General features: G+C 37.8%; 1 protein-coding gene across 2 annotated transcripts in view; it reads left to right on the forward strand.

Annotated features, from left to right (window-relative positions):
- Positions 1-15,543, forward strand: part of NF1 (neurofibromin 1) — a 237,669-nt gene that overhangs the window by 73,365 nt on the left and 148,761 nt on the right. For both annotated transcript variants that reach the window (XM_008147785.3, XM_008147786.3), the window contains exons 12-13: positions 3,557-3,688; positions 12,869-13,003. In XM_008147785.3, coding sequence (XP_008146007.1) covers positions 3,557-3,688; positions 12,869-13,003 — 267 coding nt within the window. The remainder of the gene's footprint in view (positions 1-3,556; positions 3,689-12,868; positions 13,004-15,543) is intronic.

A 15,543-nucleotide genomic window follows, 5' to 3' on the forward strand; every position in this document is an offset into this window, starting at 1 on the left:
ATATTCAGTTCATAAGTACTGTGTTTAGATCTAAAATATCCACTGTTTCTTCTTTAGAAATCTGAAAGTCTACTCACTATTTGAGTTTTATTATAATGTAAGCTTTCATCAGCAGTACTCATAGTATTGTCACCTTTTTTATTATGACTTGTCATAAGAGATGAATTGTAGCTACAGGACCTGTGTTAAATTCTTACTCTTTCTAGGCTTCCATTAGGCTAATTTATATATGTTGTTATAATTGGGAGATTAAAGGCCAATATACACATATATGAACCAAATGTCTTAGTCATCAGTAGAACATGCTATAGCTGGTGTACTACTTAGTATTTTTTTTTTCTATATGGTAACTTATTGTAGTTTTCTGTGGTTAATTCACATATTGAGAATGAGAGGTTTGAGAGGTTGAAGAAATTATTTCCAAGGTATTTGAAAATTTATTTAAATTCTTTCTTGGAAAATTGCACATAGTTTGATCAGATTGTAAAAGTAATGCCATTTGTTTGGCAATAAACAGCGTTTTCAAGAAAAAAAGATTATCTACTTTGATTGACTTAGATTCAGAAAGAACACATTTAGTAACTGCTCAAAACACAAAATTTTTTAGCAACTACATGATGCCTAGTTTTTAGTGCCTATTTTATTTGAAAGTATATCTTTAACTTTTACTATAAGATAAATGAATTTATAAATTATGAAAAGCAGCAGTTATGAAAATCACCAAATCTTAAGTTAAAATCAAATTGTTTTATAGGGTTCACCTGGTAGTATGATGCTATTTCAGCAGGTACCTAAATGACACTAATTCAAAAGAATATATGCACCCCTAGGTTCATTGCAGCATTATTTACAATAGCCAAGATTTGGAAACAGCCCAAGTGCCCATCAGTAGATGAGTGGATAAAACAGCTGTGGTGCATTTACACAATGGAATACTACTTGGCCATATAAAATAAGGAAATCTTACCTTTTGCGACAGCCTAAATGGATCTGGAGAATATTATGCTAAATGAAATAAGCCAAAGACAAATGCCATATGAACTCACTTATATGTGGGGAATCTAATCAACAATAATTTAACAAACTAGAATAGAAGCATGGATATATGGAACAGACTAAACTGACAGCTGTCAGGGGAGGGGATTTGGGAGCTGGGTGAAAGAAGGTGAAGGGATTAAAATGTGTGTGTGTGTGTGTGTGTGTGTGTGTGTGTGTATAAATATATATATATTTCACATAGACACAGACAATAGTATGGTGATAGCCAGAGGGAAAGGGACAGAGGTGGAGGGAGGTGGAAGAGGGCAAAGGGGGATAAATGGGAATGGAAAGAGACTTTACTTTGGGCAGTGGGTGCATGATGCAGTATACAGATGATGTTTTGTTGTACACTTGGGATGCATATCTCTTTAATCAGTTTCTGACAAGATATTGTGGGGTCAGTAGAGTGAAGAAGACCCTAATCTCAATGCATTTTGTGATTATTCAGCCTTTTCTATTTTAAGCTGATGAATATAAGCTATAGTATTAGTAAATGTGTGGAAATCATGCTGTACTGATTGTTTGGACAAGTCAAATGACCAAATTGAGCAAAGTTTAAAATATTCATTATATAACCAAAATAAAAGTTGATCATTTGTTAGGAATTAGCTTAAATAAACTAAGAGTTGAAGGAAAAGCAGAAACAACCATATTATCCCCCAAATATATTTTTCCCGTCACAGCTTTTGAGTCCCTCCCTTCCTCATTGTAGTTCATATTCAAATTATGTATTGTAAATTGGTTGTATAATTTACTATCTAGTAAATAGAGTTTGTAGTTCAAAATTTTGGGTTAAAGTAATATAACTTGATGCTACTGAAAATATTCTGAGAATTATGGGTGAAAAAATTAAATGTTGAGAATTTAACTAGTTTAGTTTGGAATAAGAAGGAGCCTGTGAATAGGATGTGAAGCTATTAAATCCCCGTTACCAACAAATTTCAGTTGTTCTTTCAGGTGTTTTCTATAGCAGGAATATTATAAATTGGAAGTGCACACACACATATACACATATTTTATTTTATTTTTATTTTTTCCTTTTTAAAAATTTCTTTATTGATTAAGGTATCACATATTTGTCCTCATCCCTCCATTCCCATCTGAAACCCCTCCCCACGCATGCCCCCATCCCCCTGTTATATACACATATTTTAGAGAGGGGAAGGGTAAGAGAGAGAGAGAAGAGAAAAAGAAAGAAACATGGATGTGGGAGAGAACATTGATTGGTTGCCTTCATTGGCACCTGGACCAGGTACAGAACCTGTAACCTGGGTATGTGCCCTCATCGGGAATCAAACCTGCAACCTTTCAGTATACGGGACACTGCTCCAACCAGCTGAGCCACAGTGGCGAGGGTGGAAGCTTATATTTTAAGTCATCCCATTCCTTGCATATTCTCCATATGTAGTGAAAATTCATCTAGTCATTTTTGTGTTAACTGATAGACAAACTTTATAGTTTTTTAAAAATGTTTTTTATTGATTTTTAGAGAGAGAGGGAGAAGGATAGAGAAATAGAAACATCAATGAAATATCCTCAATTGGCTGCCTCTTGCACGCCCCCTACTGGGGGATCGTGCCTACAACCCAGGCATGTGCTGGTGACATCTTGGTTCATGGGTCGATGCTCAAACACAGCCACACTGGCTGGGCCAAACTGTATAGTTTTATTGATTTTCATAGTTGTCATATTTCATAATATAGTAATTAATTATTTTTAACATAAAACTTCAAGATACACTTTCAAATAAAATAGGCATTAAAAATGGGAATCAAAGCTAAACTTGTTAAACCAAAATATAAACATATTTACATAAAATAATTGCTTTTTAAAAATATTTAGCTATAATAAATTTGTCTTTGTGGTTATCATTAGTCTTTTCATGTATTGTGTCATCATTGCATATCAGTTTAAGCTTATGGGTTTACTAATAGCTTTATCTCATTTACTAATTTCATGTTGTAATTATTGTTGTTTGTAGGCATATAAGTGATTGTTTTCCACATATTCCTTCAACATTGTGTTGAACCACTAATCTCTCTTAAAGCTTTAATAATCATATTCTTACCCAGGAGAATATATACTTTATATGCATATGTTACTAAAATGTGTAAAGCATTGAACTTATAAAAGAAGATTGGGTACAGAATTAGCTCTCTAAAGACTCTGTTTTTCAAATTCACTAACTTATGAGTGAGAAGAGACAGTCTATATCCTCATGCTCATAAAGCAGACAATTTGTCTCATGTTTCTTATATTTCTTAAAAGATGTATGGTTCAAATTAAAGATACTATTTGAAATATTTTTCCATTTTATTATTATTTATTATTATTTTTATTTAAATTCTTTATTCTTGAAAGTCTATTTGACGATATTGGAAATTGTGGTGTGTGTTTGCATGGTCTTAGAAAGTTTCTCACAAAAGGATAAAACATAAACTACAGTAATAACCAGAGCATATAATTCAGTGCAAACTTGTACTTTCCCTTTCTTATGGTCTCTATTTTTGTCCAGTCTGCATTGGATTGGTGGCCAAAGATTGATGCCGTATATTGTCACTCAGTTGAACTTCGAAATATGTTTGGTGAAACACTTAATAAAGCAGTGCAAGGCTGTGGAGCACACCCAGCAATACGAATGGCACCGGTAAGATTAATCATGAATTTTGAATCCCACCTTCTTCCTAGTACATTTTCAATGTCTTTATCCCATTCCTACTGTTTTGATTATTTTAGAAAATCAAATGTGTCCCTCCTTTTGTATAAGTATTGTAATATGTTGTATACTGCAATATTGTTGCAATACTAGTTTATGAGGTTGGTTTTCCACTATTTTAGTGAGTTGAACTTATTTTTTTTTTAGAGAATTTTTCTCACAAAATTAAAAATCTTAATGTCACTTTTTTAGTTTCTTTTTTCTTTAATTTTTCCTTATGAATCAAAATATTTTTATTAGTTCCCCATCTTTTGGGTGATGACTAGGGATGCTGACTTCTGGGTTAGAGTGAATGTTCCTGCTAATGCACAGTTTACCATTGGGTGCTGAATATTATACATAGGAAATAAGAACTAAAATTTAAAAATTTTATTTAAAATAAAAATAATTCAACAAACGTGCTTTGAGTTTTTAAAAAAAATGATAGGCACTTTGATATTGAAGTTTGTGTTTAAACTTAATAAAAACAAATTAGTACTTTTGATATGGAATTTTAAATCTCATGGGGACCCCATTTAAACAGACAATTATAGGATTGTAGAAGTCATATATTGCTATTTATATATAGCAAGAGTATTATACATGTCAACTCTTGACATTGATTGGTGGTGCTTTGTCTTCTGCTTATTTTCTATTCTTATTGGCTGCTGTCGCTCACATGATCAGATGCCAACCAGTCACTGTTTTGCATGGCAGTGGGCTTCTGTGGCTGTAAGTATGACCCATTGTAACTACCTCAGAAAAGTCCTTGGTTTCTTTGACTTTTCTGTGCTTAGTTACCATCATAGTCACATCATGTCATTTCAGATAGAAAATGTAGCATGTTTTTACCTATTGGTTTTATCTGGGAAATTATCCACTTCACACTTAGAAGATAATTTAAACAGCTTCTTCCCTGGCATGCTTTTCTTTTTCCAAGTTCCCTTAGTCCATAAAATATTTTGGTGTTATGTAGTTGTAGTTCACTCTTATCCAGTTGTCAGTAATTGTTGCAGAGGATTGTTTATTTTAGATGTTCAAATAGAGAAATTTGCTATGCCATTTGTTTTGGGATTATTTAGCCTACAAAATTATAACCAAAAGAGCATGACAATGATTCTCACCTGAGGATATGTTTCTATTGATTTTTTAGAGAGAGAGAGAGAGAAATAGAAGGAGGGAGGGAAGGAGAGAAAGAGAAACATCAATGGAGAAATATTGATTGCTTGCCTCTAGTAAACTCCCAGACTGGGGATATATCAGGTAACCCACATATATCCCCTGACCAGGAATCGAACAAACAAATTTTTGGTGTACGTGACGAAGCTCCAACCACCTGAGCAACCCAGCCAGGGATTGTTTTATTATATAAAATGCAAAGTTATTTTTAGTTAATTTTTTGTAATGCCAAGTACTTAATTTTTTAAGAAATTGACATTTCAATCCAAGTATAAGGTAAACATCAATAAATGCTACTTAAATGTTATTTAACTAGATAGACATTATTTAAAAAATTTTTAGAAAATGATTTGCAGTTAATTGCTTAAAAATTGTTTATTGATTTATTTCAGATATCTTCTGGGAAGTTATAACTTTATTTGACTTTTTGTTTACAGTTTTCTGCCTATTTTGGCCTCCAATAATAGAAATTGGTGGAAAGTTAATACTTCCAGTTTAACTTCAATATCCTGTTTTTCTCCTTTCTGTAATTTTTTTTTGTATGAGGATTGAAAGAAAATGAAACGAAATTACTCTTTTGAACAAAGACAAAATTTTATTGGTAGTCTGAAAATGTTTCCTACATTTAGAAGTTATTTTTACTTTTTAACTCTAGTTGTCAGCTGATTTTAGGAGCTGCATAGTATACTACTGATAATTGTTTCTTAAATTCATACTAGATTATTTTGGTCCAAGGACACCTGTGATAAGAATTTAGTTCTTATATTTTAGTTATTCTCTGAAATTATTCGTATTCATTTGATTTTTAAAATTATCAGTATTCATTGATTTTCAAAATTAAGAATTATTCTTAAGCTGCTTATAGTCACATATTTATATATGTATAAAATTTTGTATGTATATATATTTCAAATAATGGCTAAAGGACAGATTTCTGGCTGATATTTTTGCCAGGGAAAATAACTAGCAAATTTGATAATGAAGTAATTTTTTAGAATAAGAACATTTTAGAATTTGGATGATCCTTAAGGTGAATCTTACCTCTCTTAAACCTGGTAAGAACAGTCAGACAACAGATAGGGGAGTATTGAACTCCCACCAACTTCCAGGCACAGTGTTAATTCCAGGGAAGCGTGATGAATTAAATGGACAAAGCACTTAACCTCCTGTGATACCAATCTTGTAGCTTTTGCTTGAAAACTTATAATGAAGAGCTCACTATAGGTATCACAAAATCTGGAAACACAGGTGAATATCCTATCTAATAAAAGAGTAATATGCAAATTGACCATACTTCTGCTACACCCACAAGCCATGCCCACCAGCCAATCAGGAGCGAGTATGCAAATTAACCCAACCAAGATGGCTGCAGCCACGGAGCGAGCGGGAGGCTTGGGTTTCCCTGGCAATGGAGGAAGCCAAGCTTTCTGCACACCCTGGCTGGCCCTGGACTCCACTCAAGGCTACAAAGTTTCAATTATAGAAGATAAATAAATCCCAACAAAAATGGCTGCAGCCATGGAGCAAGCAGGAGGCTTGGCTCCGCTCAAGGCTACAAAGTTTCAATTATAGAAGATAAATAAATCCCAGATACCAGGGCCTCCGCTTGGGTCACCAGGGGGCATGGCTGGCCTGCAAATCACCACAGGACCCTCGCCCAGGCCGCCCCACGCCCCACCCTGATCCGGGACACCCTTCAGGGCAAACCAGCTGGCCCCCACCCGTGCACCCTCTATCCTCCTATCTAATAAGAGAGTAATGTGCAAATTGACCATCACTCCAACACACAAGATGGCCAGCAGGGGAGGGCAGTTGTGAGGACCAGGCCTGCAAGGGAGGGCAGTTGGGAGTGATCAAGCCTGCAGGGGAGGGCAGTTAGGGGTGACCAGGCCAGCAGAGGAGGGAAGTTGGGGGCTACCGGGCCTGTAGGGAAGGGCAGTTGGGGGGGGGGACCTAGGCCTGCAGGGGAGGGCAGTTAGGGGCAAACAGGCTGGCAGGGGAGCAGTTAGGCATCAATCAGGCTGGCAGGGGAGTGGTTAGGGGGTGATCAGGCTGGCAGGCAGAAGTGGTTAGGGGCAATCAGGAAGGCAGGCAGGTGAGCATTTGGGAGCCAGCAGTCCTGGATTGTGAGAGGGATGTCCGACTGCCCGTTTAGGCCCGATCCCACTGGGTGGGATCTAAACGGGCAGTCGGACATCCCTCGAGGGGTCCCAGATTGGAGAGGGTGCAGGCTGGGCTGAAGGACACCCCCCTCCCCCGTGCACGAATTTCATGCACCGGGCCTCTAGTCCTACCTAATAATAGACAAATATGCAAATTGACCATAATTGCATAAGGCCTAAGCCTCCATTCAAACTACAAAGTTTCAATTATAGAAAGTAAACAAATGCAAACAGAAATGGCGGCAGAACGGAGCTTGAGAGAGCAGGCCAGGGTTGCTGGCGGCAACGGGAAGCAAAGCTTTCCGCACACCCTGGCCGGGCCCACCCGCTTAAGCTACAAAGTTTCAATTATAACCCCAACAGAAATGGCTGCCAGCCTCGGAGGGAGCCCCAAGCTTGGCTCTGCTCCAGGCTACAAAGTTTCAATTGTAGAAGGAAAATAAATTCCAGATACCAGGGCCTCCACTTGGGTTGCCAGGGGGCGTGGCCGGCCTGCAAACCACCACAGGCCCCTCGCTCAGGCCGCCCCACGCCCCAAGGGAACCCAACCCTGATCAGGGACACCCTTCAGGGCAAACCAGCTGGCCCCCACCCCTGTACCAGGCCTCTATCCTATCTAATAAAAGAGTACTATGCAGATTGATCATCACTGCAACACACAACATAGCTGCCCCCATGTGGTCAAAGATCCTGCCCCCATGTGGACACAAGATGGCCACCACAAGATGGCCAGCAGGAGAGGGCAGTTGGGAGGCACCTGGCCTGCAAGGGAGGGCAGTTGAGAGGGACCAAGCCTGCAAGGGAGGGCAGTTGGAGGTGATCAACCCTGCAGGAGAGGGCAGTTAGGGGTCACCATGCCAGCAGAGGAGGGAAGTTGGGGGCAAACAGGCTGGCAGCGGAGTGGTTAGGGGGTGATCAGGCTGGCAGGCAGAAGCAGTTAGGGGCAATCAGGAAGGCAGGCAGGCAAGCAATTGGGAGCTAGCAGTCCTGGATTGTGAGAGGGATGTCCGACTGCCCGTTTAGGCCCGATCCCACTGGGCCTCTAGTCCTACCTAATAATAGACAAATATGCAAATTGACCATACCTCCAGCACGCCTACAAGCCATGCCCACAAGCCACGCCCACAATCCAATCAGAGCAAGTATGCAAATTAACCCAACCAAGATGGCTACAGCCACAGAGAGCAAGGTTTTCTAGGTAACAGAGGAAGCCAAGATTGTGAGAGGGATGTCCGACTGCCCGTTTAGGTCCGATCCCACTGGGTAGCATCTAAACGGGCAGTCGGACATCCCTTGAGGGGTCCCAGATTGGAGAGGGTACAGGCTGGGCTGAGGGACAACCCCCCTCCATCCACGAATTTCGTGCACTGGGCCTCTAGTATAAAATAAATGTTAGAATACATTGCATCTGGATTTCTTAACCTTAGCACTATTAACGTTTTGAATGGATAACTCTTTGTTGTAGGGACTATCCTGTGCAATAAGGATGCTAATAGCACCCCACTCCCTGCCCTGCCAGTCATGAAAACCAAAAGTGTCTCCAGACATTTCCAGATATTCTCTGGGGGACAAATGGCTCCAGTTGAAAACCACTGTATTAACATGGTATGTTCAGTGGGTTGTCCTCATTTACATTAACTTTGATAAACCTGAGCCTTTAGCTTGCTACAGAAGTAGCAATCAAGGAGTTTAGTCTGTAAAATGGTAAAATAATATTTGTGTCTAGGCTTTACAACTACCCTCTACTAGTATATTGGAGATAGATACATTTCTTGTTGGAAAGAGCTAACTATGTGAAAATTTTTCTTCAACCAAGGTGGACTCATGTCCCTATCACTTTCAGTCTCCACTGATCCACTTTCTGTTTTTGAAGCTTTGTAGAACTAACTCCTGTACTCCTAAAGGTTCTTATTTTTATACTAGAGGCCTGGTGCATGAAAAGTCATGCAATGGAGGGAGGGTCCGCCCACGACTGGCCTGCCCCCTCTCATAGTCCGGGAGCCCTCAGGGGTGGGAGGCTTCCTGGCGATAAAGGGAAGGCAACACCCCCTTCACACCTCTGCTGCTGCCACTGCTGGCAGCGCAAGCCTCGGCCGGCCCTGCTTACCTGAGCCTTGGGCGGCCCTGGGTGGCTGGGCAGCCACCATCTGAGGCTTGCCTGCGCCTTGGGCCAGTCGTGGGCATCTGGGGGGCTGAGGGGACTGGGAGACTCCAGAGGCTGGTGGGCCCAGCCTTGCTGCACGCCTGCCACACCAGCAGGGCTGAGGGAACTGGGCGCCGCCATCTTTGAGAGCGTGGCGGTCAATTAACATATTCCCTCCTTATTGGCTGTGGGCGCTGCCATCTTTGAGGGCGTGGCAGTAAATTAGCATATTCCCTCCTTATTGGCTGTGAGTGCCGCCGTTTTTGCGACGGTGTGAATCAATTAGCATGTTCCCTCTTTATTAGATAGATGGATCATTTTACCAGTGGAAGGGATTTTATTATTTCAGCTTTCTTTAAAAGCATGTATGTGTTTTGTTTGACCTGGTTTTACAGCTATGGAAACAGAGACACAAATATTGTTAAATGAATGATAAATAGTGACATGGTTAGTGAATAGTTAACATTTAGTCCATTGTCTATCAGGTTCTTCTGCTATCTTTCCTCATGGTGTGTTAGCTTGATGAAAGCAAGAGTTGTATTTGGCCCCTAGATAGTATCTGGCACATAGTAGGCATTTAGTGCATATTTGTTAGATGTGTGAATGAATTTCTTACTTGAGCTGTTTTCAAAATGTTTTTCCATCTGTTTTTTTGTTTTGTTTTTTTCTCTTCTGGAAATAATTCAACCTAATACCCCACCCCACCCCCAATTAAAATTACATGTTAAGATCTGATTTTATTGTTCCAGATGTGATGTAATAATTGATGAAATCTTTAACCTGCTGTATCTCATACCATGTTTCTACTAAACAGTCTAAATTTGCATTATTATCTTAAATTGAACTTTCATTCATTTAAACACTTTAGCCTTTTTCATATGAATATTGAGTCATAACTTCTCCATTGTGTACTTTAGTATTTGTTAAAATTTGAAATATTTGTCTTAGCACTTACCATTTACTGTTTTTTTAAAAAAATATATATATTTTTATTGATTTCAGAGATGAAGGGAGAAAGGGAGAGAGGGAAAGGGAGAGGGAGAGGAAAACACAAAAGATGAAAGAGAATCATTGATCAGCTGCCTCCATACTGGGAATCGAGCCTGCAACCCAGGCATGTGCCCTGATTGGGAATCGACTGTGACCTCCTGGTTCATAGGTCCATGCTCAACCACTGAGCCATGCTGGCCGGACAGCCATTTACTGTTTTAAAACTAAGATAGCCTGTTAATAATAGATGTATGAATTTTCACAAATATGTATATTTTCTACACATTTTGCTTCTTAAAGTAGATCCTGGCTCAGCAAATGCTTCTTACATACCTGTAATTTAGTCATGGTCTTAAATAACTTAACAAATGGTTTGGATTCTTAATAGACACCTCAATACTCTGATTCATGAATTTTTTTCCTACGCATGATTGCATCTCTTCTTTGGCTCAAGCATATATACCAACTTGTTAATTAATTACTACTAATTAATCTGCAGTGTGGAAAATCAATGAAAAAAATTAATGAATGGATTTTGTTTCTTACATTTCTAGTTAAGAAATATATTTCTTTAGCAAGTTGTTCCTTGTTATGTAACCCACTAATGGTCATTAATTAAAGTTGTTTAAATTGAAACATTTCTTTGAATTTTTCAAGTCTTATATCTCATTTAGAGGCTCGATACATGAAATTGGTGCAAGAGTAGGCCTTCCTTCCCCTGGCTGCTGGCACTGGCTTCCCTCCGGCCACCAGCAGGCACCGGGGACCTGTGGACCCTGGCTTCCCTCGCAGCCCCGGCTTTGTCCGGAAAGTCATGCGGAAGGACCTCCAGTCTTTTATCATATTACGCTTTTATTATTATAGATTAGGGCAGTCATGCTGTAACAAAATTTATATGCTTATACCTGAGATTAAGACATAACATAATTAAGCTATTATTTACTTTTTGGAAAGGATTACTTATTAAGAGATAATTCTTATGTCTGTTCATTATTCTCTGATCTGTGTACCTGTGTAATGGCTGCATCAGGGAAGAGCAGTTATACTTAGTTACGTCTTAGTAAATAAATTTGTTCAGTGAAAGTTTCACCTTGATCTAAGGTGTTAACTTCGAATGAAAAATAGTTTAATGGGAACAAACAGTAGAAACAATTTATTAAGTACATTTGGTAAGGCATTTGCAGTTGGATTATAAATACAGAAAACCAACAGTATTTGTGAATTTTGCTATTTCTTCTGTGTAGTGACATTCTTAAGCATTAGTGTGTATTTATTCTTGGGCATAATAACAGAGGTATCACTCATACTTAAACATTGAGGATAGTTACTGCGTGTTATAGATATGTATCTACATTTTTTATCTTTGAAAGGCAGCCTTTTTACTTGGACATTTTTGTTGTTGTTAATCTTCACCTGAGGATATTTTTTCCCCCACTGATTTTTAGAGAGAGTGGAAAGGAGGGATGGAGACACAGAGAGAAAAACATTGGTGTGAGAGAGAGACATTGTTTGCCTCCCCACGCCCCGACCAGGGCCAGGGATCAAGCCTGCAACCAAGGTACACGCCCTTGACCAGAATTGAACCCGAAGCCCCTTAGTCTGCAGGCCGATGCTCTAACCACTGAACAAACCATCTAGGGCTACTTGGACATTTTTATTACAGGTGCATAGATGCTGGATGTCCATCTATTTGTATATGTGTTCACATAAAGGCATACATGTCAAACCATATATTTCTGTGTCCTTTTAAAGTAAAAGGGGAAATGTTTGATAAGAATAGAGAGAAATGTAGTATTGGATCCAGAATATAATTGTATTTTCAGTTGAATATCATCTATAATTACAGTACCAGCACAGGATCCACCATAGTATCTCTGTACTAAGTAAATAATAGTTTAGTAGTACTTGAGAGACATTTTCCATGAATTAATCTTTCTCTCAAAGAGTTCTTTCACTGTATTATCATTGTTCTCCTGACAAAATACATATATTCCATAATTTGAGAGAGATGGAATGCCATTGAAGGAAAAAGCAAACCAGTTAAACTATTAAATACAGAGGTTGCCTATATAGCATAGCTCATCAATTCTAAGAAGCACTTACTTTTAGTTTTTAACATCTCTGAAATTGAGAGTGCATCTTACTTGTCTCATGTCTGACAGTTGACAGTGATTTTTCATTTCTCGTACAAAAATAATGATGCATTTTACAGTTGATAATGTTAAAGATTCTATGAAATATTTGTGTTTATCTGTGTAGGATAAATGCTTATTACATGCATTGCTTAAAGTATTTGGAAAGGTATAGACTAAATATTTTATCCCTAATATTTTTTTTCATATTTTGGAAATTGTTTTTTTACAAAGGAGTCAACCTGCTACTAAAGCTATTAGTATTTTAATATATTTTCTCTTAAATTTTATTAGGTAGATTATATAAGAATAATTAAAATCTTGCAAAAATAATTGTAATTTTTTTTTAAGCTGAATATCATTAACCTTACTTACCATTGAATGTTTCTACTAATACCACAATTTGATGGTTTAAAATACCTTAATTTTTCAAAGCTTTTTTAATAATTTAATTTAAAAAGTTGGATAGCTATCATCTTGAGCAATATCTGATTCTTACAGGATGATGTCATGTTTTTATTTTTAGAGTCTTACATTTAAAGAAAAAGTAACAAGCCTTAAATTTAAAGAAAAACCTACAGACCTGGAGACAAGAAGTTATAAGTACCTTCTCTTGTCCATGGTGAAACTAATTCATGCAGATCCAAAGCTCTTGCTTTGTGTAAGTATTTTTATGAAACACCTTGTAATTATTACACTAACTTAGTTTGGTTTAACTGAAATGCCATGACCTTGAATATAATTATTAGCTAAAGATCACTTACTGCTCCGTTCTGATCATGAAGACATCACTAAGAAAATGAACTTATAGAGAATACTAATATAACTAGATCAGATGTTTTACTTTTCTTCTTTATTTTCCTTATCGTTAACTAATATACTTTGGTAAGCTCTTCTGTCCTTACCCTGTTAGCAGATTATATGTTATTCAGGTATTATCCTGGGATGGGGATGAAGGTAATGAAACAAACCATAAATAAGAGTGCTTTCTACAGCTATACGGTTTTGTGTTTTAAAATATTATATATATATATATATTTTTTTTTTTTTTTTCAGAGAGGAAGGGAGGGAGGGAGAGAGATAGAAACATCAATGATGAGAATTATTGATCAGCTGCCTCCTGCACGCCCCACATTGGGGATCAAGCCCACCACCTGGGCATGTGCCTTGACCAGGAATCGAACTGTGACCTTTTTAAAATATATATATATATTTATTGTGTTTAAAAAATATATATATATATATTTATTGTGTGTTTTTTTATGGAGAGGAAGGGAGAGGGAGAGAGTTAGAAACATCGATGAGAGAGAAACATCCATCAGCTGTCTCCTGCACACCGCCTACTGGGGGATGTGCCTGCAACCAAGGTACATGCCCCTGACTGTATTTGAACCTGGGACCCTTGAGTCTGCAGGCTGACGCTGTATCCACTGAGCCAAACTGATTAGGGCCAAACTGTGACCTTTTGATTCATAGATCGACGCTCAGCTACTGAGCCATGCTGGCTGGGCTGGTTGGTTTTTAAAATATCTAACTAGAGGCCCGGTGCACGAAATTCATGCATGGGTAGGGACCCTAGGCCTGGCCTGCAATTGGGGCTGGCGGTGGCCTTCCTCCGGCTGCTGGCTGCCAGCCAGGGCCTTCCTTTGTTCCGTGCCGCCCCCTGGTGGTCAGCGCATGTCATAGCAAGCTGTCGAACTCCCAATCGGTTGAACTCTTGAGAGGACAGTTTGCATATTAGCCTTTTATTATATAGGATAGGGTTGCTACTGCCAAACCATTTAGCTTTTCTGTCCTTTCTTCCTGTCAGCCTTCTATTATCACTGGCTTTGCCTACCAGTTCTATATTGGAAGGAAGAGATGAAAATGGGTGTGGTTAGCACCCAATTACTGTCATAACTCTGCTCTTATAGCCTCAGATGGTATTAGTTTCCAGAGAGTATCTGTCTGGCACACAACATAATTAGGAACTAGCAGATGTAAATGAGTGATAGTTATATGAAGTGATTAAAAGCATGGGCTCTGGAGACAGACTAGCTATGTGATTTGGGTGACTTAACTTCTCAGTGCTTTAGTTTTCTCATGTTAAATGCTATGATACTTCCTACTTTAGAGAGTTTAAGAAGATTGAGATCGAACATGTTATGTTTTAGAAACAATCTATAATAAATGCATAATAAGCACAAATGTTAGCTGTTACTACTACTAATAGAATAGTTGACATTAATATTATTAATATCCCAACTGTAAAGTTATACATTGTGAATTTCATAGGATAACATGTTTAACTTCTGTGGTGTTTCTCCCATCTCTGGAGAGTAGCATCCAGAAAGACTTCTTACTGCTCTACTCTACAGTAGGCCTTATAAGTGCTAAGGTATGTTCTATTTTGATGGCATATTTTTCAAATTACTATACTATAGGAGTTTATTACTTGATATTCATAGTTTCAAGAGTTCTGTGGAACACCCTGAATTTTAAAAAAGAAAAGGGTATATGTGAGTATTTTTTTCTGGAGAGAAACAAGAGCAGAGAGGGAGACCGAATTACTCAAAAGGATTAGTGACGTTTTGAACTTACTGAAAAGCCCATCCAGTAAGAGTCTAATAGAATAAATTGCTAGAACTTTGGCAAAGAAATTTTTCATAAAGACTATCAGTGAGACTCTATAAAAGTAATGAAATACTCTTTTCCTTATCCTTTTGTTACATAGCACAAGTTATTTTATCACGCATGTCAAATATATATTAGTACTACTCTGCATGGCTGTAATTCAGGATCAAAGAAGGCACCAAAGTCATTGGTGCCATATGTGTTAAATATTTTATTTTAAAATATTTTATTGTTAAAAGAATAAGAATTTAAACAAAACTTGCTATGTTCCAAATTTAAAATTTAGCAAGCACAAAAGAACCATTTAAAATTGAAATTATTTTCTTTGCTGCCATCTAGTGGTTAAACAACTTTTCTCAGAGTAACCAAAGGTAAGTTAAAATAGTTCTTCATTGATTATTTCATATTTTACATAGAAAAATTCTAAATCTTAGTAAATAGGTGAAATATGGGAATATTAAATGATCTTAATCATGCTGTTTTTAAAGTAATACAATTTTATTGTATTCTATATCTACCATCTCTATTCTCATTTTTTCAAGCCTCCTAATTACTCAGCTTGCATCATCTCCTACCCCCCTCTAATCA

This window comes from Eptesicus fuscus, chromosome 20 (genome assembly GCF_027574615.1).
Source record: "Eptesicus fuscus isolate TK198812 chromosome 20, DD_ASM_mEF_20220401, whole genome shotgun sequence".
Taxonomy (NCBI): Eukaryota; Metazoa; Chordata; class Mammalia; order Chiroptera; family Vespertilionidae; genus Eptesicus; species Eptesicus fuscus.